Source organism: Atractosteus spatula, chromosome 1 (genome assembly GCF_055471065.1).
Source record: "Atractosteus spatula isolate fAtrSpa1 chromosome 1, fAtrSpa1.hap1, whole genome shotgun sequence".
In the NCBI taxonomy this organism is placed as follows: domain Eukaryota; kingdom Metazoa; phylum Chordata; class Actinopteri; order Semionotiformes; family Lepisosteidae; genus Atractosteus; species Atractosteus spatula.
In genome coordinates, this window is record NC_142706.1 from 46,003,518 (window position 1) to 46,028,908 (window position 25,391).

At 37.4% G+C, this 25,391-nt stretch overlaps 2 protein-coding genes across 2 annotated transcripts in view; one reads left to right on the forward strand and one right to left on the reverse strand.

Annotated features, from left to right (window-relative positions):
- Window positions 1-2,596: 2,596 nt before the first annotated feature.
- Window positions 2,597-7,364, reverse strand: LOC148840946 (uncharacterized). Its single transcript, XM_088914272.1, has 4 exons — window positions 7,085-7,364; window positions 5,962-6,574; window positions 3,843-3,926; window positions 2,597-3,641 (listed from the first exon to the last, which is right to left on the reverse strand). Exons 1-4 carry the CDS (start codon window positions 7,362-7,364, stop codon window positions 3,509-3,511), a joined length of 1,110 nt encoding a protein of 369 aa, XP_088770398.1. The 3' UTR covers window positions 2,597-3,508.
- A 9,792-nt stretch (window positions 7,365-17,156) lies between these two features.
- Window positions 17,157-25,391, forward strand: part of frem1a (Fras1 related extracellular matrix 1a) — a 61,543-nt gene continuing 53,308 nt past the window's right edge. Inside the window, exon 1 of the mRNA XM_088916640.1 lies at window positions 17,157-17,270. The gene's annotated coding sequence lies outside the window, so the exon portion shown is untranslated. The remainder of the gene's footprint in view (window positions 17,271-25,391) is intronic.

The window sequence follows — 25,391 nt, forward strand, 5'->3', positions numbered from 1 at the left end:
GTATATATTCATTTTTAAAATACTGTGTAGATTAAGCAATTTCACCAAGTATTAATAGTCAAAACTCCATACATAACTTACATAATAACAAATATGTAGTATAATCCAAGATCCAAATGGCAATCTAAAACTTAATGTAAAGAAAAGCACAACAATAAAACAATAAAATGTATTACAGCCCAGATAACCTTCCTTGCTGCAGTTATCGAAACAGTTTATCATTATTGTTTATTAAACCCTACATTTTAATCAATGCTATCTTTTGAAGTGAATTGAACACTGCTTAATCCGAACTAGAAGCAGTACAGATTCCAGGTGAATCATCTGATTTCTGACAGAGGATGTCAATACTATGTTTTCAGTTTTCATATTTCCCAATATGTTTAACACTTCTCATCTTTGGCTGTATGTCTTAGTTGTCAATTTTCTGCTGTTTCGTATTGTTTATTTCAGATTGTGGTGCTTGGCGAACCACTTCGCCTCTGTATAAATGTTTTTGAAAGGTGTTAAATGTGGAAAATGTGAGGTGTCCGGCGGTTTTAATTCAGCTCTCTTCTGTTGCATAATAATCCACTGATTTTGACCCGAAAAGGCAGTTCAGTCCCTGTGCTCATGAAGCTCGCCTCTGTCAAAAACGGAAATCACTTTGTGAAAACAATTTCTGTTTTTTTATTCTCACGCCTGCTCCCCCCCCGTTTTAAGAATTCTTCATTTCGATGATTTCATTTCTCAGTGAGAAATCCAATTTGAGGGCAACCTGATTACAGCAATGCACTGCTAGCTCCTGAAGTATTATCTGTCTCCTGGCGTTTGATCGACCGCTGGTGTCTGAAGGTTAATCTGCATGTGAACAGAAGCCAGTTCCATAAAAGGGCACAGCAAAGCAGGATGGAAGGGCTACAGCACAAGGCTGAAGGAATCGAAATATGAAAAAAGCAAAATTGCTTGGGCCTGATACCTTTTGGGCATAGATACCATGGGAAGACAGCAACTCTCCAACTCTCAGGGTTTGACTAAAGAGAGAAAAACAAGAGTTTCTATTTACTCGTATTATTATTAACAGAAGATGAGCTTTAATCCTATTTTAACCGTCGAAGGCTTTATTACACAAAAGCAGCAGGTCCAAATCTCAAGGGATTAGCACCAACCCCAAGGAGACAAAACCTTGAGTAATCAAGTGCATTTAAGGTGACACAGACACACATTTTTGTAGTGTGAATTTTGTGAGATGGTGAAGATGGCCATTACAGTATGTTCTTGGATACCACTGATTGTAATGATCTAAATGTAGAATGTAAGTTACGTATGCCACGTAAATTGGGTTGTCAGTGTATTAGTCTACTGATGTAACTTAACAGTGCTCATTTAAACTATGGTAGTGCTTAGACGTCAGTGCAACACCAATTTAATGAACTGTGTAAAAAAATAAAGAAATAAAGAAAGACATATATGGTCAGCTGAACAATATAATTTAATACATCTATTTTTCTTCTGCGTTTTTCCCTTCCAAATTTTGTGCAAATGTCTTTTAATGAATTTACCACTATTGCAGTGTGCCATCCAAGGCCAATAGAATATTTTAAACTGAATTCCTCTAAGGCATTAACAACGGTTAATGAAAGTAATTACTGACAAATTAACACTGAGACCATGTAGATGAAAATGGTGTAAGCAAACTTGGTAACCTTTCACTTGTAACAGGATTACTGTATATTACAACCAGGAGCCACAACATACTTAGCCTTCCATGAGTGCATTTGATATGAAAGCTCACATCAGGGCACAGGTTATTTAAAGCCTGTTGATATACAGTATATAATACATCTCTGTTTTTGCTTCCATCACACATGTGCTGTCCTCTAAGTGAACAGGGCCATCTTCTGGTGGCCTTCTGTCACCTGTCAAAGATTCAGTTGAGGCAACGATCCAAAGATCAAGTCCAGTGGAGGCATAATAATGTGATTATATGCAGTAAAGACACACACAAACAAACACTTACACATCAAGTCATGCATTTAAATATAATTTGTGGGAAACCATACACACACAGTACATGTGAGAATTCAGGCAACACTATTTACTTTGCAAATACTTGCACTGAATGTTTTGTCACATGAGAGTGGTTTGTTTTTTTGTAGTACACAATCAGGCAGTCTATAGCAAGACAATCAAACACCCTGTCTCTTTTTTGTGTGCTCAAACACTGATCTGGGAAGTGACATGCGTAGCTGGGTTCTGGAAAAGAACGTGTTATCAGAACATCGTTAAAACGTGTTACAGTATTTCCAACAGACGTCTTCAGATTTCCCTGCTCATTGCAACTTCCTATTAACACAAGTTCGCCTACACCTGACACACACCTACACTCCTGACTTATTGTGTTGCCTCCTTCATGTTTCCTAATTAACAGCCAACAGCCCTTTTTACAATATTCATTTGGCTTTCTCTACACCACCTACTGTATTAAATCAAGATGTAAAGAAAAGATGTGTCTTAGTAACATGTTTTATGTGCAGAGCAGCAGATCTCAGAATAGCCCTTGTGGGATGAGAAAGCTTTACCAGGACTGGGAGACAAAGTCAAAGAAACAATGCAGTTCAAGGGGCATTATAAAGTTCATTATGATTGGTTATACAATAGCACAGCAAATCAAACATTGTAAATGGGCAGGAAGTAAATTTTCCTCGAAGACATACAGTTTTTACATATAAAAGAAGAATAAGTAAGGAAATGATCCTTGTTATATAAACAATCATTTTATATAAAATATATAAGGTTTAATTTGGGATTTATGGTTCAGTTTAGGTCTTATAAGAACTGTGTGATTTGTTTTTATTTTTATCAGAGTGTTCCATGAGTGATTAATGTCCAGATTTAACTGAGATGAAAATCAAGTATTTTGCTGAATTATCACCCATCCCTTTTTCACAGCAGTTACAGTATTTCACTAGGAATGGTTTTGACTGAAGAGAAAAACAGAGAAATGCCTCCTGTTGTAATCTCCTCCTAATATCTTGCATTATCTCCATCAATTTATATTAGAGAGGTGCAGTGAATATCACTTACTGTATGAGCAGAACAATAAGCTGTTGATAGTGATAGCTGGATCCCCTTTCAAATTTAAACTCTGAATCAATCTTCAGCAGTTATGGCCAATTGGAAGAGTGACAAATCCCTTATTGAGGTCACTGCAGGTGCCCAGGCAGCCACAGGAGTTACTGTCTCACCAGAAGGTGAGGTAACATTGGCTGACTAATCTCAACTCTACCCCAGGTGGTGCTCAACCAATCACTTGCCTCCACAGAGGGAATTCTGGTCACAGTCAGCTAGTAACACAGAATCTCACATTCTGGATCATAGATGATGGGCTATGTATATCTATATATAATCTATATAGATTTAAAAAACAACTGTGGCAGAGAGTGATTTACAGTTTAAAACAATGTTCCTACATGCAAGCTATTATTATTGTAATAACTATTGCACACTACTGCAGCCATTATTGTATTTAGTAATGAGTATTTGTCTGGCAGACACAGTTTTCGGCTTTCATATCTTTGAGGATCTTAATGATGACGTCACCTCTGTCATTTCTGTACATCACAGTCAGTGATGATAACTTTTGTGGGATACAGACAGGCCTGAAAGGAAAAAAAGAGAAACAACATCTTTCACTGCATGTTTTACTGGCAATAGAGTAACTTGGTATTTTATGATTACACATACAGTTCGTAATGTAAAAATTAAACATTGAGATGTTATGATGTTTTTTTTCTCCCTTATCAGACAGTGTTTGTGAAAGCTGTTAATCCTAAAATAAAACCTACTTCAAAACTACCTACCTAATAGCTGTTTCATTTCCTTTATGTCTCTTCTTTGTGTTTTCCTCAGCATGTTGAATTGATGTTGGAACATGACAGATACCCCTGAAAGGCATGGAAAACTGTCTCAGTTAACATGCTTATGTAGCTTATTTCAGATCTTTATGCTTATGAACACATTTAATCTGTCCATCAAAATCACTCAGGATCCAACAGTAGCACACACAGTTCCTGGAAAGTTAATTATTGATGTAATCACTGACTGAGAATTTGGTGCTGGAATATTCTAGAGAGAAAACATCCTCTTCTACTGCTTCCAGATATCTTCGCAGACAAAGTGATATAGAATACAACCAAAAGCAACTAGAATCTGTATTTAGTGTCATATACTGTACTTAATAAGAAAAAACAAATCAGAAACAATAACAGTGAGAACATTTGATTAAGCCAGTACCAATGTCATGATTCCAAAACAAAAAAATAGCTTTCATGTAGACTTTCATGTAGAAGAAATAATTTCATGTAGACTAGCACTGTTTTCTAAATACAGTATATAACAACGGTGCATTTCTGATGCAAATGAATGTTTTAGGCTTTTTAAATCAGAAAAACATTATATATATAAATAATTGCTTTTCATCCCAAGAATTCCAATGTATCACACATAAAGGATAGAGTCCACTTCATCCACCACTGAGGTGCAGCTGTCTCTCGGGAGACACGTTCCACTTCTTATATGCGAACAGCAGATCAAGTGAAAAATTGTGAAATTACATTATCAATTATATTAAAGCTATGCCAGATTGTGCAAGACAAAAATAAAATTTACCCAAGATACCATGGTAAACACCCCACTGTTTTGAACAACAGGACGGTTTTGTTAACGACCTACTGAATAGTCAGACCTCAGACAATAGTCACCTCAGTCAGGCACCTCAGTGTCACCTCATATTCCCAGTTTGGACATTTTACGGTGCAGAGTAATGGGAAATGGTTTTACTCTGAAAGCTTATTTTATATGAATATTTTTTTAAGACAGTGGGGCAACAAAGCATAATTAAAAAAAACATGAAGTAACAGCATATTTAAGTCTTATGGTCAGTTTATTATATTTTTGCAGGGCAGGGAGGAAGAGGGTTAACAGTTCTCATATTCTATGTGCAAAATAAAGAGGCATCATTGATTTCCACATTTGTGAAGTATCGGCCTCTGTAAAACAGTGTTTTACTGGCTTTATGACATAAGCTCTGAGATATTTGAACTATGGGTCAGTAATCATCATTAATACTACAGATATCTCACTGTGAATCAATTAGAACTAAATTAGTTGTGACAGACTAATCTCCTCAGTGTATGGTAGTGGGAAGTGAGCTTGTATACGGTCTATTTGCACCATTTGAATAGTTTTCTTCTTTCTCCATATTCTCTATTTTACCAGGGAGCATCATCTCCTGATGAATATCATTCTTCTCACCAAGCGATTCAAAACAACTCTGTCTGTACTGTGCAGGTATTTTTTTCTTCTGTTACATCATGTTTTGTGACAAGTTCTGTCCCCTCTTGTCTCCTGGGTTCTCTCGCCTACTGAGTGTACTGAACAACACCTTTTCCACCATTCCTTTGCTCTGTGCTCTTTGACCACCCACATGCAGTTCACTTATGGGAACTCAGTTCCCCATTTGTTTGTGAAAACACCGTCGCTGATTTGTTTGGAAGGCCTCCTAATGCCTAGGAATGGGGCCTTTCCTTATTTTCGTGCTGCTTCATCACTAAATGTTTATCCCTTTATCCCTTTAGCATTTCTCCCACTGAGACATGTTTCTTTAATCATTTACGTTAACCACACTTAACCAAAATAACACGACAGACCATGAGTCCCTGTACACTGTAATATATTACAGGGGCAAACAATTCTGATGAGCTAAGACTTTGTTTGGCTTCATTATATTGTTATAAAATGACAATCACAATAAATACTGAAGAACAAAAAAACAGGTGGAAGTACTTTGCACAGATTTTGCTTAAAGTCCTGGAATGGATTATGTGGTATATGACTTAAAAATCCATTTCTAATTTGTGAGCTGGTGTAATATGTTTTAAACTCCTGCTGTACCACCAATGGCGTTTTCAGTACAGTTACCTGCAAAAGGATGCATAAAACCCAGGAGGTTGTAATATCCAGTAGTCCAGACTGACAGAGTGGAAGTCAACGTAGCGCTGGTGAAGTCTGCAGTGCTGCGGAGAGTAGGTCTGCGTGGCCAGCAGCTGAAGTAGCTGTTGTTTCCTGGGAGCGTTGCAGCGCTGTCTCTGCAAGCGGTCAGGAACCAGGGGAGCTCCTTGAGCGCTGCCCAGCTGCGCCTGGTAGACGACGAGCAGAGGCTCATTTTGCGAGCTGGAGTTGAGGCAGTACAGGCTCTGTGTCAAGGCCTCATGTAAGACCAAACTCCCGCTCTCATCTGTGTAACGAAACTGAAATCCCACCACGTCATCCACCCTGTGGGCCAACGCGGATGAGACATTGAAAACATCATACCCAGACGGAGGGGCCTCATCCAGGGACAGCACCTTTTCCTCTATGGGGTCGCTGACAGTCAGGTGGTCTGCATTACAGAAGATGCTGTGCACAGCAATGCTGACACTCAGGGGCTGTGGATGGAGTGTTTTGCGAAGCAGTACTAGTTCAGCTATGGCCATAGGGGGTTTCAGGTGGGATACATTGAACCAGATCCAGCCAGGAGTTCTATATTTTAAATCTAAAAAAAGACAGAGGAAAATCATTGTGAAACTCATACAAAGGGTTCAAACTTTATCCTGTTATAGATCATTTTTTATGAGTTACAGTATGTGTTATACTATTGCCACAAGAGGACATACACTGTACAGTACATGTACTCTTTCAAATGATCTTTTTATGGATTTTAGTTTCTCTCTTTCATAATGCTGTCTTTTGTTCCCAGATAATTATGTTGAGTTCAAATTACTTTTGCATCAATCGATTTTCAGTCAGCAAAATGCTTGGAATATACAGAACTGTATGGATTTACACAGTCTAATTCACAAAAAGACTTCTTATGAAGCTGAAGGAAAAGCTGAAGGAAAAGGAGGCATGGTATTTAAAACTAAACAACACTACAAAAAAAGAATAAAGTGTACAAATTGTAAATTCAACACAAAAACAAGAAGGCTTGTTAAGGTCAAACACATATTTTCTTCATAATGCAATGGGATGCTTTATCAAGAAAAAAATAAAATAAAATACCTACCATGGATGCTTCTAAAGCTCTGCACCAGAGTCCCCTCAGAGCTGGAGAAGGCACTAGCATCCTTTGAGTCAAGAAACTTGTAGACTAACTTCATGTAAGGGTGAGGCTTTGTCCTTTTTGGTACTGAGAGCTTGTTAATATGAAGCATCTCTAGGATGGCTTGGCTTAAGTCCTTATCTTCATGTCCACTGAATTCTTCTTCAATCAGGCCTTGAAGCTGCCCAGCCAACAAAAGGCACAGCACAACATGTACGAATGAAATTTTCCTTTCCAACATCATGTCGATATTCTTTTTATTTGTGATATGAAGAAGCTCAGCTCAGATGCTCAGATCCCTTGTGTGTGTGCCTCGTGACCTTAAAAGCTGCCGGACATCAGAAATCTTTTGCCAGGAGATTGACACTTATTAATTGTAAATACTTGGACCCCTTGGCACAGTTTGGAAAAGCAATTATTGGCCACACAGAAAGCCTCTGGAATTTCACACTCTATTTGTCACACATTATGTCACCATAGGACAAATTAAACTTTGTGTTTTGTTTTTGCTTATCATGTTTTGCTTTCCACCCTGAAAGGTAAAATTTAGTTTTTGAAAGTTATTAAAATGGGCACCATCAATTGATCCTTGATCTTCCATGGAAAAATAGCTTAATTTCAGTAACATATTAATGGATATGTATTATTTTATTTGATATTAGAATTTATTTTGTAAGGAAATCTATTTTTTGCATTTTTTTAAGCTATGCAGTGTAAGAGCAACAAATTAAATCTCATTCTGATGTTTATATTCAATGGTAAAATCATTTTATTTACTCAGAGAAAACAATTGTCAAAATAAACATCCCCCAAAACATTCATTATCTTGTAAATTGACATAATGACTAATTAATAACTAGTATCATATAGTATAGTGTATTATGTCACACACAGCACAATAGCCCCCAAAACCTCTATAACTGAACGTACCGTAATGGGCTTTGAGACAATTCTGATATTATATCTACAGTATATCTGTATATAGGTGTTTTACAAAGTTAAGCTTGAGAGTTAAAATCTGAGGAAACTGGGGGAAATGGAGTCACTGTTCTATGGCCAGGATCTCCTGGTTTAGAGATGGCTAGCTCCAGCCTTAGAACCATGGATGTCCTCCCATCCATGTTTAATCAAGCCAGCGCTATGTAGCCAAGAACAAGGTCAGTCAATGAAAGAGCCTGGATTTGAACCTGCAAACTATAGACTGTTCAATTCATGCCACTCGATATGCAGCAATATGGATACATGTATAGTGGGATGTTAATCTAGGAAGACACGGTGATTACAGTTTGACTGCACAATAATAACATTGTTTATGTTTATAGTAACGTGTTGCTTTCTGTAAATCGGTAAATTCATTTTTTCTGGTCATCAAACATTATTGTCAGTAAATTAAACTCCATTTTGCCTATAATTGACATACAGTATACATGTACCTTTCAGGGATATCTGGACTTCAAGAAATGCCATCATACTGTATATGTAATGAATTTAACAGAAACGTGTTCAGTATTGTGTTGTAAATTGAATTAGGGTATAGAAGCTCAATGTAGTAATGTGCCATAAATTCAGAATCAACATGAGCCTAGATTAGAAAAGAAATAAAACATACAGAAATAAAACGTACAGTATCAAAACTTATCATAGACGCAGATTAGAGAGGTGAGACAAGCTGTCAAAAGTATATTCTTCTTATGTTCTTTCGTATTCTTCTTATATTCATCAGCTGAACTAAGAAAGGAACAACATGATGGTGAAGTGGTTAGTATTGCTGACTCACAGCTCTGGGATCAAGGGTCAGTTATGGCTTTGGGTACCATATCTCAAAAGAATACAAGAAAACAGCAACGTTTATTTACTTGAAAGGTAAAACACACTTCAAGGTCATATTATGTTGTGTAAATTACATTTTTGTGCATAATCTTGATATTCACAAATCACTGTAGTCCTCTGTGTCCTTGGTTAACACCTTCTTACATGTTAGCTAATACAAACAAAAACACCACTCATTGCTTTTGTCTATTTACTATTGTCTGAAAACATAAAGACAGTCTTTTTTTACATTACCTATTAATAATCATAGTTTTAATACTATATATATAAATAAAACAATCTGGTTGAGTTTTGATTTGCGTCTTCATGCTCTGACCTTCATGTTACCTTATCTTCCAGTAGGGGGCAGCCCTGACTGTCTGTGTGATTTAGTGTTTGCTGGTCATTTCAAATTTCCGTTACTGAAAGAGAAGAAAGGCAACAAATGAGAGAAAATCATTCAACACATCTTGCTCAAGTCATTTCTCATGTAGAACACTGACTCTGAATCCATTCCGAACACTCTGTATCCAAAAACAGAGTAACTATAAGGAATTATATTTGACTACACTTCGGTATATAGTAAGAGATGTCGATGTGATGAATTTCCCTATTTTATTATTCAATTAATACATGTTCAACTTTTTCCACAAGAACACAAGAACAAGAACGATAACACTGTTAAGTGTAAATGCAACAAAGAAAAAAATCTTCCAGGAGGTTTGTAATGTGTACAATTACAGTAAATGTAATTACTGAACAACAAGAATAATAATGGTAATTTTAATCATGCGTTATCAATATAGAAGATAATTCTAGGTCTAGGTTTTTTGTGCATGTGACATATTTTTTTTTTATCAAAATCAACAAGTGACTGTGCTCACAAGTATATAAATGTATCACAGCCTGATGGCAAAACAAATTAAAAAACAATATAAGGAAATATAAGATGTATATGTGCCTGTCCTTATAAATGATGGCCATATGTGATGTTACAATCCAAGTGCAGTGCACAGGATTACAGCATTTGATCTTCAATTTGCCATATTCCTACTAGGTTTTGGTATTGTTTGGTTACCAAAATTGGATGCCTTACTTCTTAGTCATTTCCATGAATTTGTATGTGGATGTTCGTTGCTCCCCTTATAAAAAAATTGGAGGAAAATGATATAGGTAGATCAACTTATGTATTAATTGAATTCTTAATATTGTGTGGTTACCTCTGCATACCCATTAAAATCAGTCTTATATCGTACCATTGAATGTTTATAATGCAGCTAGGAATGCATTGTATTGGTAAAGAGAAGCATTTTGAAAATCAGCTTCAAAAAAGGAAACAGTCACCATTTGTAGAACTGCAAAAAACATACACATGTGTCTTCAGGGGTGAGTGTTCATCAATCTCCTAGTTTTCTTGAACAAATCTTTTAAATAAAACTACAGACATGACAGCTGTTGTTTTTCTGAGTGGTATTTCACAACGATCAGAAAACAGTCTGGTCTTTATGGTCTGTGTCAAATGACTAAGGGCAAGATGTGTCTCTCTAGTGTTGTTTGTCTTTCACAACAGATCCCAAGCAAATTTTCTTCTGAACCACTAGACAAATAACAGCCCTGAGTCACCCAATATCTTGAAATGCTTCATCTAAGAAAAATAATGATTATTGCCTTAGTGAAAGGATAAGAAAAAGTACATCAAGTGCTTGTTTATTCAAGAAATTACATTCATTTTTACACATGTGCTCCATGAATAATGTTGTGTTATGTTGTGTCATAATTCTTGACTGTTGTTTCTTTTCAGATTGTTTTTCACAAGATGACAAAAAAACTGCATTAAAGGATCTGCCGAAAAGATATCTCAGAACATGTGCAGGAGACAGATAATCCACGTCTCACTGAAGATCTAGAAAGAGACAGTTTAAACTGCAAAAAACAGAATGTTTTGTGGTCATTTGGATTTTTGATTCGTAGCACTGGGGCCCTGGATTCATTTCCAGATCTGGGGCACTATCTGTGTGGAGTTTGTATGTTCTTTGCATGTTCACGTGGGTTTTTAACAGGTGCATTCCTTCCACAGTCTAAGGACTTACTAGCACCTGTATGTTAATTGGATTCTGGGAAAACTGGCCCTGCTTTGAGTGTGTGCCTGCACTGCGATGAACTGGCATGCAGTCCAGGGTGTATCAAGTTTTGCACACATTGCTTGATGGGATAGGCCCCAGCTCCCCAACCCTGAATTGGATGTTTTGCTTTCCCTTTTGAGCACTTCCAGCACTGGGTCTGTTCTTGTATTTTTTTATTTTTTAAGTGTACACCAGAAAAAAACAAGGATTATTCCTGCATTACTGAAAAATATAGTACCTTAATGTTGTGAGCTATAAGTGACTGATATATATATACACAATAAAGAACTATAATAAAGTATATATTTTTTATTGATTACAGACAAAAATAATGAGAGATAACAAAACCTTTCTATAAACACTACCCGTACAGTACACCAAAAGTAAATTTGGCGTTTTCAGCCCTGGTTCTGGAGAGCCCTGCTCCAGCAGGGTTGATAGAATATGTAGCCTTTCAATAACCTTTATAATCAATTAAACAGATGTGTTCAATTTAGTAATTAAGAGGCCATTTGAACACAAATTGAACAACCCTTCAGCCTTCAAGGACCAGTGTTGCCTTCACTGAAACATTATTCCCTTAATTCATCAACTGTGTTTCTAATCATTAAATATCAGGTAATTTAGGGTGACCTAAAAGAAAAAGAGGACTGGGGAGCTTCCAGTTACCAGTCATTTTTTGCCAAGTGGCAATATGGTAACCAGCCGTCAGTTTCCTGAAATGTAACAGATCAGAAAAGATGTGTTTAATGCCAATTAGGTTTTAGCAATAAGGAACCTAAAGTGCTTTGTAGAGGAATGAAAAATATGATAGTTTATAAAACACCAGAATTAGCTTCTGATTCATTAATTTCCTCATTTACTGCCATCCCATAAGCAAAAGGTGAGGAACTAATCCTTGTTCCACTTGACTACTAGAAATAATCCTCTCGTTCGTTTTTGAATTGATTGTGGTTGACTGAAAAGTAGCAAGAGAGGTAGAAACAATGCTGTAATACTTTTTAGTGACATCTAAGAAATCTGCCCTGAGGCTATTAAAACTGAAAATGCTAGGGGGGATCTTAAAATTTGTCACTTGTGTGAGTTCCATTGGATGCAAAGCAAATATTATTTGGAATTGCAGCAGTTGAATGGTGTATGGATTCATCCAAGAAGTCTGACATGGGTATGTATATTTCTAGCACTGGGTCTGTTCTAGTATTTTATTATTTTTTAAGTGTACACCAGATAAAACAAGGATTATTCCTAGATTACTGAAAAATATGGTACCTTAATGTTGTGAGCTATAGCACTGAAGTGTTACTTTATCAAGTATTATTAAGTAATAAGTAACATGCCCTCTCACACATGGACAAGTTCTTATACACGCACCTGCACTCACACAAGCACACACTTGCACACGTATTTGCACTCACATTCATGCACACACACATACACTCGCACTCACACAAACACACACTTGCACATGCACAAGTACTCTCACTCACACTTGCACACGCACTCACACAGGTACTCACACTTGCACTCGCACATCCACTTGCATTCGCATACACACTCACACTTGCACACACACTCGCACTCACATACACTCGCACAAGCACTCACACAAGCACTGGCAGATGCACTCACACTCACACACACACTCACACTTGCATTCGCGTGCAGTCACACCCCCACATCCACACACACAGTTGCACTTGCACAAGCACTCACACTCACACATGCACTTGCAGATGTACTCACACTCACACACACACTCCCACACAAACTCCCACATGCACACACATTCACACTCGCACATGAATGAATCACTACATAAACTGAGTAGGTGCAAGAAAAGCTTTTATGAGCTTTTATGAGCTGTTTCAGTTTCTATATGGCTTATGTTTACTGTTCCATTTTCATATACATTATAAGATAAGATCTTATAATGATCTTATCTTATATGTTTATCTTGTATATCTTATATATGTATATTATGTGTTTTGCTGTAATCTTTTTGTGGTTTCTGCACATCTGAGTTACATGTTTGACAGCTGAAAGTGATAATTGCTAGTTTCTACATAGCTGGTAGAGAATTGTGTAACCACAGGACCCTTTAGATCTGTTAATCACTAAAGAATGTTAACAACTCCCCTTGACAGATAATAACTACATCGAACAATGTCCCATACACCATACAGTTTTTGTCTTTAGTTTGCATTATAATTAATAGAGACATTAGTGAGTGTACATTGATTGTTGAATGAACACTTAACAATTTTAATATAACTGGTGCCTTAGTAACTGTTTAAAGGGATACAATTTGTAATTACTTAACTGTGTTTTAGCCCTTGCTCAAAAGAAGAAATAAAGTAGGTAAGGGTAATGACAAAGTGCCAAAGAAAAGTGTTAATAATCTACCTTATGTCAGTAGGTTTCTATGTAGTACCTATTTGTACACATCTAAGAGCAGCTGTAAGGCAGTTAGCCTCTTCTCTGATTATAGGTGTTGAATAGCGGCCTTTCATCTGTTTTCTGCGCTGATGTAATTGGAGTCTATAACTTGCCTCACATATCCTCTTGAAGGAATCTAAAACTTTTCCAAAACTTGTATCACAATTGAGATGTTTGGTCCAACTATTATTATGACACTTGGATATGACTGGAATCCTGATAGATTATTTCTATCATTTTCCCTCTATTAATAAATATAAAGGAAAACATCAAAATGAAGAAAAAATGTCAGTATTCTGCAATCTTTAGAGAAGACTGTGCACTACATCATCACCCCACCTGGGATTGAACCCACAATCCCCCATTCAAGGACCCTAATTTATAGTCCCACCTGCGGCATAGTGCTAGGAATATATGCTGTATATTACCGTGTACTGTACACTGACCCATTATTTAGCCTTAGCTTCCAGGATGTCAATTATACAATATTAACCATGTTCTAACTCATTAGTTGAGAACATTACAAGATACTAGGTGTCCAAAAATATTACATATCATAGTAGTTACAGGTTTTGAGTAATTAAAAATAAGACTTAATGTGAACAGAGAGCCAATATCTTTGATTGCTGATGAAATTGTCAGACAAGAAGACATAAGAAGGCAGACATAGAGCAATCAGTTCTTCAAACTATTTTAGTATAAAATCACTACATTTTGTGAAGCTCATTTGCTTTTCTTTAGAAGAATCCATATAGTTCACATTACTGTATTGTGCTTTGCTGAAAATGCTGAAAGATACTATTTCAAGACTGAATCCTTATTAATCATTAATCTGTTCTATATTAACAGGTCGTTGAAGGATTAAATTATTTGCTTCAGTGCGCAGAACTTGAAAGCGTTGCTAGGGGAACCTACTTGGAAACGAATGTGATGCCAAATTACAGAACACAAAGCACAAAGTTAAGACCCGTAAACAATGAGGGGGGTGAGAGGGGAATTTTTGACCTTGTGAATAAACTTGAAGACAGTACATGCTGAATGATACTGTAAGGCATTGCATAGATGGGGCGGAAATGAGCCATCTCCTGTAATTATTCTTTGTCTATCTGACTGAGAATGAAAACCTGGATCCACTTGTCTTGTTAGCGGGTGGAATAAACATTGCAGTTAAATGGGCTCGTGGGATCTGAGGAAACATGCTCTGTATTTCCCTTGTTCTCGTCAGCTGTCAAATGGCTGTTGTTGCAACTTTAATGAGTCTCTTAGCAAATCCTTTCAACGTTTTGTCAATGTGACTTGTAAAAAAAAAAATCCTGTGTGCTTGACTGCTGATTTTGTGAGCTGTTTTTTTTTCTATAAAATTTGTTTTTTAAGAGACCTATAATTGCAAATTTTTAAAATTTAGGTGCAGAATCAGGAATAAAAGTATTTCACCATCGCACTTACAAATATTTAGCAATGAAAGATGTAGCATTTGGTATTATAAAGCACTTAAAGCAGGGCTTTTACTTATCATTTGTGGAGGATTCAGAAATCAGCCTAAAAATAAAGAGAGACGATACTTTTGCTCCTCCCTATCACAATGCCCCCAATACCCTCCCCCATGTTTCCATTCATTTTAGGACATCGGAAGACTTTAACTGGAAAGAACCTGGGCTTTCACATTTTTAACATTTAACATTACTGTAAATGTAAAGGCAAAGACAGTCAAGTGATATTGCAGTATGTTGATAAGGAATAAAGCACGTAATTGGTTTTGGTTCTTGTTCAGTCTAATTTATGTTTTGCATCCTTTGCTTATTAACATTCCGAATAAACTATTATGAATCATACCTTTGACAGAGCATTCCTCCTTTTATCAAATACACTAGGTAGAGGAGTCAAACAACGGAGGTGATCTTTATATTTACGTTCAGAAGTGCCCAATTTTTGAATCCTTCTGAGTGCAGCTGAATATCTGTTTTTAAACAGGGGCGCCCACACACATAGATAGACATAATTCAATCAATCTTTACATGAGCGCTTGTTTGGAGGTCAAGGAGTGTGCATGTGTGGGGGAGGGGGGTTGCTGGAGAATCAGGGTGGCACAGAGGTATCTGAAATCGTAAGGGTTCTTTGTATGTAATGAAACTGTTCTCTGAGAGTGATTGATAATGATAGAAGGAAAAGGTCAGCCAAGAAAGGGGTTCCTCAATCAGCATCTTCCGATGCCTGGTGACCTTTAATTAGTCTGTTAATAACGTTAACCTCTTTACTGCTAGGGGGACAAGAGGCTAAGTACGTTACGGGTGTGTGTGTGTCTGGAAAGATGAGCCGCAATGACACTGACAGCTGTTTGGTTTTAAACAAACTTTGCTACAGTAAATATAATTCACTATCTCCAGCACAATTCAATCTCTTGGTATTACATTACGTTTTACGACAGTACAACAATAACGGACTGCAATGACATGACAGTCCATATTTGTTTATTTTTACGAAAAGGTTAATGGAATTTAATTTATGTAATTAGAGGCATGAGACAACCAGACACAGTACTGTAGCTCATTAAGCTTTGAAATTGCTCAATGTATTACTGTTGTTTGAATTATTGGTAATACCCTAAATCTGGTTTTACTGTTTTTGGCAGTGGGATGAATTTGTTTGGGAGTCATTTTGATAAGGCAGAATACATAGACTCACATAAGCAGGAGACTTAAAATATCTAAACCAAAACAGAATTCAAACCTCTGATAATCGTGGATGCATAAAACAAGGGAAATAAGTCCCTGACCTCCCAGACCACACAATATTGACATTTTGCTCCTCTTTGAGTCTCAGTGGACAAGGAAGTGCATCAACCCTGTGAATCACTCACCTGTGAATATTCATTCATTTCATTATGTGAAAATTTCCAGCCATCTTATTCTACTTTATAAGGGACTTAAACAATATTATCTGTTCAAACACCAGTTTTGTATTAATGTAATTTCAATTTTGTCCCCATCCATTGATGGTCACCCCACCCCATCGACTGGAAAATATGCCTTAAACAATGAACATATGGAAAACATTCAAAACATCCCTTATTAGTAGTAGTATATGTAGCAGTAGCAGTAGTTTATATAAACTTTTGATTTGTTCTCTGCAAACATTTCATTTGCTTACCTCCGTTGATCCTGGTTTTATGTTTTACAGTGGTAAAACAATGTAGTGAGAACCAAGCTTTTATTGGGATTCACACAATGACATTTAAAAAAAAAAGATATTTCTTTTTTCTTTTGAACACTATAAAACAAACTCTTCAAAACCAAGGTAGAGACACTGCACAACAAATTTATCTCTTTTCATCTGTTTAAATTATCTCCGAGCTGAACCTCAGTCTGACTAGACACGGCCACACCACCCTAAATGCCTTAATACATGATAGTGAAGATTTTGTCAAAACTCCCATTCCCCAAAGCAACTATAAGAAGGGCCTTTGATCTCAGCCTTCATTGTTTATCTTTTCTTCTTTCCACCCTGATTAGCTGCTTTTTTCAAGCAGTTTCTGTTTTCATCTTTTGCAAACCCCCTAAGTGTAGGAAACCCCCCCTCGTCACACCGCCACTACACACACCTACCCTCATCTCTCCTCCCTCTCCTCGAATCGGAGTATGGGATTTTGGGTGGGAGCAAAGCTCTCTGACAACTAGGAAGTGGGGTAAGGAACAGAAGAGTCACTTTCAGTAGCTGCTGTGCTCTTTTCCAAAGAGGAGGGAGAACTTACATATTTCAAGTCTCCGCTGCTGATCAGTGATCAGGTAAGAGCATGCTGGCTTGACTGTAAGCTGTACAGCAAGTGAATTGTGGTGTTGTGTGAGGTCTTAATTTTGACTACCCATTTCCATATTTGTCTTTAGTTGTCTGTTGCAGGTTCATTATTGCATTGTAGTGTTGTAGTGCATTGTAAGGCTGTGTTTTAACTTGCTTTGTTTTGTGTAGTACTTTACCTTGAATTTACCATTTAATGCTTTGTGTATATGTTCATATACTAATGGTTATGGGTTTCACCATGATTGTTTTACTTCTTTATCATGATATAACCAGCTTATGTTTATTCCATGAGGTATCTTTCACTCAATTTAACCTGTTTTACGGCTGGGTTACAGAACTTGCATTATATTATTATTTGTTTTGCTTACTGGATAGACAGAGAAGAAAATAAGGTTGTAAATACAAAACATACGATTAATAAATACAGTACAAATAATTAATTAAGTAACAGTTAATGTCTCACCAATTCCTCTCTTTCTCCTAATATTAGGTAACATATCATGTTAGCACAGCTTTAAAGTGCAGTAATTCAAGCATTGTTCTGAGTATATGGTTTTGTTCAAATTTTGAAATCTTTTTTTTAAGAGTTTGGTGCTCTTGAATGGAAAAGGGTGTTGTGCTTTTGATAAAGTTAACTACTTATGTTATAGAGAGGATGGCAATAGGTTCTCAAATTTTAGAATTGGTCATTACAGTAACATTACACTTAAAATAAATGCAGCTTTGTATTAATCAGAACTTTGAAAGTCAGATTTAATTATGCCACCCAACAGTTTGGACACTAGAATACACTGGATAAGTTCTTTTTCTCCCCACAGTCATAACTTTGTCCTTTAAATACAAAAAAGGTGGTAGAGGTTTTACTTATTCTACTACTTCGTCACTCTGAAGTAATGAGTGAATGTATAGAAGATCAATCAGTTTAAGAAGGTTTTGAAGAATTTAAAATATCAAGCTATTCCTCTACCCCCAATGTCCTGTTCACAAAGAAGCATTTATAATGTAAATTGTAATTGGTTAGAATTGTAAATTGTAATGTTGGAATTGGTTAATTAATTTACAGCACTTAAGTGATGTATAAACATGTGTCTATCTACTAAGTATTCAATGTCTTATATACTGCAATAATTTGATTTAATGTTTAATTGAGGCTGGATTGTCCTTAACACTGACCTATTTTTCATATGCTTCCTTCAAAACATCTAGCTTATTCTTGGCAAGACAAATGCTATACAGTATGTTAAGTGAAACAAGACAGCAGTTCCCCATCTTTGGTGAGCAGACAATGGAATTCTCAGCTGTGTTAAGACAGTTGTCAAGGAAAATGTGGCATTTGTCTGAAATTGCACATGCTTAGTGTTGTGTGCTCTAAGAACAATTGTTGGCAAAGAAGATTTATAGTTTAAGCATTCTTTGAAGTGAAGGAGTACCGATTATAATCATAAAGTAACAAATATTATGCACAGTACATCATCAGAAAAAAATCAAAACTCTGCCTGTGGTTTTCTGATTTGGTTCCATTCTACATGATGTTCAGTAATGGGTTCACAATGGGTTCAAAGCAATTAACAGATTATCAGTCATCTTGTGTGAAACAAGGGATGACTCAGAATTACTTAAACCAAAGAAGCTCTTCATAAACGCAATCCTATCATCTAATGCAAATTATCTTGTAATTATAATAAATTCTATAACCATTTGCAAGAATTTTATCAGTAACACCATTTGAAAGGATCTTCGTAATAGAGTGCATATACTGTACAGTATCTAAAAAACAAAATGTAGATTACAAATTTCACCTGAAGAAGACGATCTGATCCCCTGGGCAGAGCATTATGAAGAAGCATTTAATCCAGAATTAGGAGGTAGCAATGAAAACTGGTTATATGAACATTGTCCCAGTGACAATGGCTAAGCAAAACTGCATCCTGTGAAAGGCACAGGCCACCCACCCAGAATGCTCTGGGATCTTTTGATATGGGCAGAAACAACATGACCAGTTTGGGTCCACCCACAAAGTACTATATATCAGCTCCCTGAAGTTGACCCCCCTACAAACAGCACAAATTATGAAACCCCATTCATTCGTTAGTGCTGCGTTTGTGCAGGTTTGTGTCGTTGAAAGTAGCGTGACTATCTACAAGGAAGTTTACAGGTGTAAGAGCCATGTGATGTTTTAATTTGGTTATATACATTTCAAAACAATCCTGTAAATATGTTGATGTTCTACTATTTGAAAACCACATGGTTTTGTTTACGGAAATTGCGCGTATGCCTTTAAGACGGTCAATCGCTGATGTTGATTAATGTAAATTCTAGATGATTTAGTTTTCAAAAGTCAGAGAGGAAATTTGAGTGCAACAGTTCTGACGTGCTTGTGTAGGTGCGTTTTTAGTTTACATGAGCTTTGAGGAATAGTCTTGGTATTGTGGAAAACTTCTCCCTCTTTTGTTTGACGAAAACAAAGTGAATGTGAATAAAACACGTTTCATTTTTAAACATGGCGAAGTTTATTGTGGAGTCTACACGGACATAGTTAGCCATAAACTCGCCTTTCTTACGGTGCAATTCGGATACTACAACAGGTATCAACATACTCGGTACTTAACTCCTGAATGTGATGAAAACAATGGATGCAATTTGTTCTCTGAGTCTGTCTGGTCGGGTGGGGTGGGTGTTTAAATATTTTTCAATATGTTTTTCTGGCTGTGATATCACTCTGAGACGTACAAAAATAGCAAGGTCAGGACCACCAGATCTTTCAGTTGTGATCTTTTGATGGGTAGACCCTAGCCTTTGTAATTTCACATCTTTATGGTCGTGGAACAAAACAGAGCTTTAATCCTTTACGTTTCCTTGAACACTGTAACACACCAGATGATACAATTTTATAATGAACTCTTTACTTACTAATATGCTGTATTTTGTAACGGTATAACTTAATGAGCATTATAACAAAACTTTTCGCTTTGGATTTTATAGCAATACACACAGTTTACCGGATATATTGTAAAATGTCATTATCTAAATAGTTAAGGTGATCTTTACAACACACAGGCAGCAAATGAACACTTTAGCTCGTACCCTTAACATTTTAAAGACAATAAATATCCATAAACATGAGCCTCCTTAGTTCTAGATAACACTTAAGACATGACGCATGCCAACAAGTTAACCATCTATGACATAAAACTGTGCTTGTAATGTATATAAAATCACTGTGATTGTAAGATCTGTTTTTTTTTATTTTCTAAGGCATGTTTTCCTTTTCTTTCCCTATCATGACACGCTGTTGTCAAATGCGTAACTATGGGATACCATCGCAGCATGTCATGTTAGGGACCGCATATATATCGCAGCAGTCAACAACAGGGGCGTGACTATCGCTACTAGCACTATCACATCAGCCGCCTTGCTTCCATAGCACCCTGGCACCGCTGTAGCGACAAAGGGGTCATAATATCACGACATGATTTACACAGGACTTTGTGACAGGACATGGGAATGGCACATCTTGTCAGGGTATGTCATATCGCGAAATATGGACTTCGTGATGTGACAGAGGGCCAGGGCGTTTTGTCGGGATATCCCATATCGCAATATATGGATTTCATGTCGCGACATGGGGCGGGGCGTTTTGTCGGGATATGCCATATCGCGATATATGGATTTCATGTCGCGACATAGGGGTGGAGCGTTTTGTCGGGATATGCTGTATCGCGATATACGGACTTCATATCGCGACATAGGGGTGGGGCGTTTTGTCGGGATATGCCATATCGCGATATATGGATTTCATGTCGCGACATAGGGGCGGGGCGTTTTGTCGGGATATGCTGTATCGCGATACATGGACTTCATGTCGCGACAGTGGCACCAGCGCAGCTGATAATCACGCAGCTGTTATTGTGATGTGATCATGAGATGCGCGCCCCCCTGTTGTGACACGCTGAGTCATGAAAGCGCTGTGGATGCCATGACGTTCTTTGTCTGCTATTCAGTCTTGAGCTCTGTGTGACTTCTCTTAGATTGATCAGTTATTGGAAACCAATGGATATGTTACTGTATATACTGCATGCTCATGCAGCACACACGGTTAACCGGGGCTGCAGTATTTGGACCAAGAAGAACATCCATCACCATTGTATCTACATGTTTTCGGAGCTTCCGCGGTGGCGCTTTACCCAATCAGAGTGTCGATTCTCAATCTTGCTAATCGTTTCACCCAATCGTGGCCCGACCTGTTCACCAAGATTCAGGCCGGGGGCCAATCACGGGTCTGAGAGCTGTAAGCTATCAGCGCCAGGTGGACCGATTGTTTACTGTTTACTGCCGCTCCTGCCCTGCCAGTTTTTCTATTTCCAATATAACTGTCTCCGCTGTTTTCTATAATGAATACATTGTATTTGAACATTTTTAATCGTATATTTAAGGTAGGGGAATACCTTCTGCTTAGTACTTCAAAAATGAATAGAAATGTAAAGCCTATAATCATTATATTATTATGCTTGTGCTCTCGTGTTGTACCAGCGGTAATTTGGAAACTGGTGTTGTCAGGATACAGCAACGGTGTCTCTTCACCAATAAAAGGAGTACACAAGCAATACGTTTTCGAGAATATGGTTAAAAATTAAAATAGAAAACACCTAACCCAATGAACTAACATAGTAACTCCTCCCTAAATGTAAGACTGTTTATTAGTGTAAAGGCTGCAAAGGCTTTATCACAATTGAAAGATCTGGTGGTCGTGACCTTGCTGTTTTTGTCACAGCCATAAAAGGAAACATATTTTAAAATCCATCCAACCCGACCAGACAGACTCAGAAAACAAATTGCACCCATTTTTTTTATCCCATTCAGGAAGTTAAAGTACCGAATATGTTGGTACCTGTAAACTTCCTTGTGGATAGTCACGGCATAACCCGAAAAAACAAGGCGTTATATCTCGGAAACTAAAGCAGCACAAACGCAGCCCTAACGAATGCGGTGGGTTTCGTCGTTTGTGCCATTTGCTGGGTGGGTGGGGGAGCAACATCATGGAGCTGGACAAGCAAACATGTCCTGGGTCATTACACTGCATACTGCAAAAGACACAACTTCACCTGGGAGAAATACGACGATCTAACAAAGGCGCTCATATCTGTGTCTTCAGAGGTCAAGGATTGACCAGAAACACAAAGATAAAAGGACTGTAAGCTAATCGTTTCATATTTGGAAATAAGAACCCTGTAAATACAAACACGTGGATAATGACAGTTTATTAAGGAACTTAGATATATGTTCACTTTTGTTATGTGAAAATAAAAATATTTTTCCAATATTGCCGCGGTCTGCATGTGTGAGACGGTAGACTTTCCAATGTTGCTTCTCGGATGTGTTATGAACTACCCGTTTCAACTTTGTACGTAGTGCCCCTTAAAAAAAACACACTGGTTCTTCTTCACGTTGACGAATGTGCTTTGCATAAAAAGTGAAACAGTAGTTTTGTTGTTCATAAAGTTGCAAATTCAAGCAAATTTAAACACGTGACAGACGGGTCGAATCTTTACACGTCACTTGGCGCGCATGTTTATTTAAAAAGGAGAGAGGGAGAAGCTGATTACTTCTTCAGATTTTGAAAAAAGGACATAGCTACGAAGACTTAAGACGTGCTCGTTAAAGCCTCTTTGTAAGAACATGCAATTTTTTAAATCTATGCCCGCAACTCTTCTGATTAGGGTATGATATTAGTGACAAATTTAATTTTCCTGCTCACACAAACGCACAGATGATACTGGTATTAAATGCAAAATCCACCGCCCACCCAGTCAAACACAGAAACAAAACTGCAGACTTGTTATCCTCGGACCCGTAACAGAGCATTTGATCTCGGCAGACGGGATCACTGGAGGTCAAGGTCGCCGTGCATGGTGACGTGATCACCCGAAAATCAAGGCGCTATATCTCGGGAACGAAAGCACCACTAACGAATGAGGTGAGTTTCATTGTTTGAGCTGTTTGTAGGGGAGCTAAGTATATCCCAAGCAATATGAGACTAATTTCAGCAAAATGAATTCAAAATATATTAAAAGTAATTCAAACATACTCTCCTTCAGAAAAAAAATCTTCCACATCAGGCTGCTCTTTTGGGCCAGCAGCTTTTCTGGCCATCATCGTCTGTTTCTGCCATCACAACCTTCCAGTCCCAAACTAGCTTGTACCTGTACAGTTACAGTACCTGATAACTGGTACCTTTCCTCTTACTTCCCCTCAAGCTGCTCTCCTGTTCGCCCAGCACCTTCGGCTGCTCCCCATTTCCATGACACCTACTTTCACACAGGTCACCGTGTCACCATGGCAGCCGGAACCAACACGATTCTGACATTGTCATAATTCTCTTGTGAAAAACATCCTACTCACCTGCACATGTCGGCAAGTGTTTCCTATTTCACCTGTTCACCAACCTTTGGCACACAGGCTTCTCAAGCACCACATTCGAACCCGTTTACTCATACAACTGCAAGCCTGGATCTTACTCATTCTGTCATTTGGTATATGCACGTATTTGGCTAAATATCCATTCAGTATCCATTCAGTGTGTTGAACTCTGCATCAGTGTTTTGGGGGATTTTGGGGGGTGTCTGGACAACCTCATCCTTTCAGTGAGGCTGCCAAAGTCCCTCAACAAGGTGAGCTATACCAAATATACTCTGCATATTTTGTCTCTCTCTTGCATTTGATAGGATCTCACCCAACTACTGAATTTCAGTTTGAATTTAAAACCTTCACACTGTTTGGTTTGTTTGTGACATAAACAATATAAAATGGGAAATATGTTCTCGATTTTCAGCAGATTCTACAAGGACTGAATGTTGGACTGTGAAAGTAGGACTGTTTAACCCACTCCAAAAACGTATATCTCATTAGGGAATAAATACTCTGTAATTGCTTGTAACATAATGCCCTCCCAATTCTCATGTCTCATTAGGGGATAAAAGATCCTGTAATTGCTTGCAAAATTCTTGTGTTGTTTAATAGTTTTTGAAGGCAAAAGAAGTCTTTCATTATGCCTGTGAGAAGTACAAGTGCAAATGATTCAGGAATGTCACGAATGACATTGAACAATCCCACCCTGAAACGTTACTCTGCCACAGGCAAAATGTAGACCCTAATTCCCACGTCATCATCGGAAGAGTTTTAAAAAACATCACAAAGCAATAAGCTAAAATAAAATCTTTCTATTGAGAAAGCCTGAATGTGCAAATATGTTGTGCTTTACCCAATTCCAAGACTTCATCTTTTGGTTTTTAAAAATAAAATGAATATATAACACATTTGCGCATAAACATTCTGTACAAATTATTTCAGTATGACTTTCAACAGATTCAGCCGTCACTTAAAAACATATTGTTTGTAATAAAAGTCAGTCTTTCTGATTCCCCATCTGAGTTTGGGTCATTTCCAGGTTTTGTAGTACAATGCTTTACAAAAGTATTAAGACCCTTGCACAGTTTTGCATTTTGTTGCTGTTTGAAGTAGAAATTAATATATTATGTACACAACCTTCAAAACACCTTAAAAGCAAAAGATATGAAAGAAATTAATAGATTTTAAAGTGAAAGATATTGCATGTGTTACATTAACAGATATTGGAACCCTTTGCTGTGGCAAATTTAAATTAATTTAGTTGACAAAATTACTTTAGTGAGCCACACAATTAGTTGAATGTCTTTGCTCTGTGTGCAATAATAGTGATTCACATGACTTCAGAATTAATATACCTCAGGTCCCTCAGTCAGATTGAATTTCAAGCAGTGATTCAACCATAAAGACGAGGAGATTTCCAGACAACTCATGGATAAAGTTATAGAAAGGCACAGATCAGGAGACCCGTAATGTCTCATTGAGCATGATTTACTTGATCATTAAGAAGTGGAAGGTAACCCACTTGCTAGACTGCCCCTTCACACAGAACAGCCAGGCAAGAAAGAAACTGGTTAGGAATGCCACTGTGAACTCAGCAGTGACTTTGAAAAACTTACAGAGTTCAGTGCTGAGATGGAAGGAAACGTGTGCTGGTCATCAATAGTCCACTCCCTTTGCTTGTAAGAAAAGAAGGGTATTTCAAA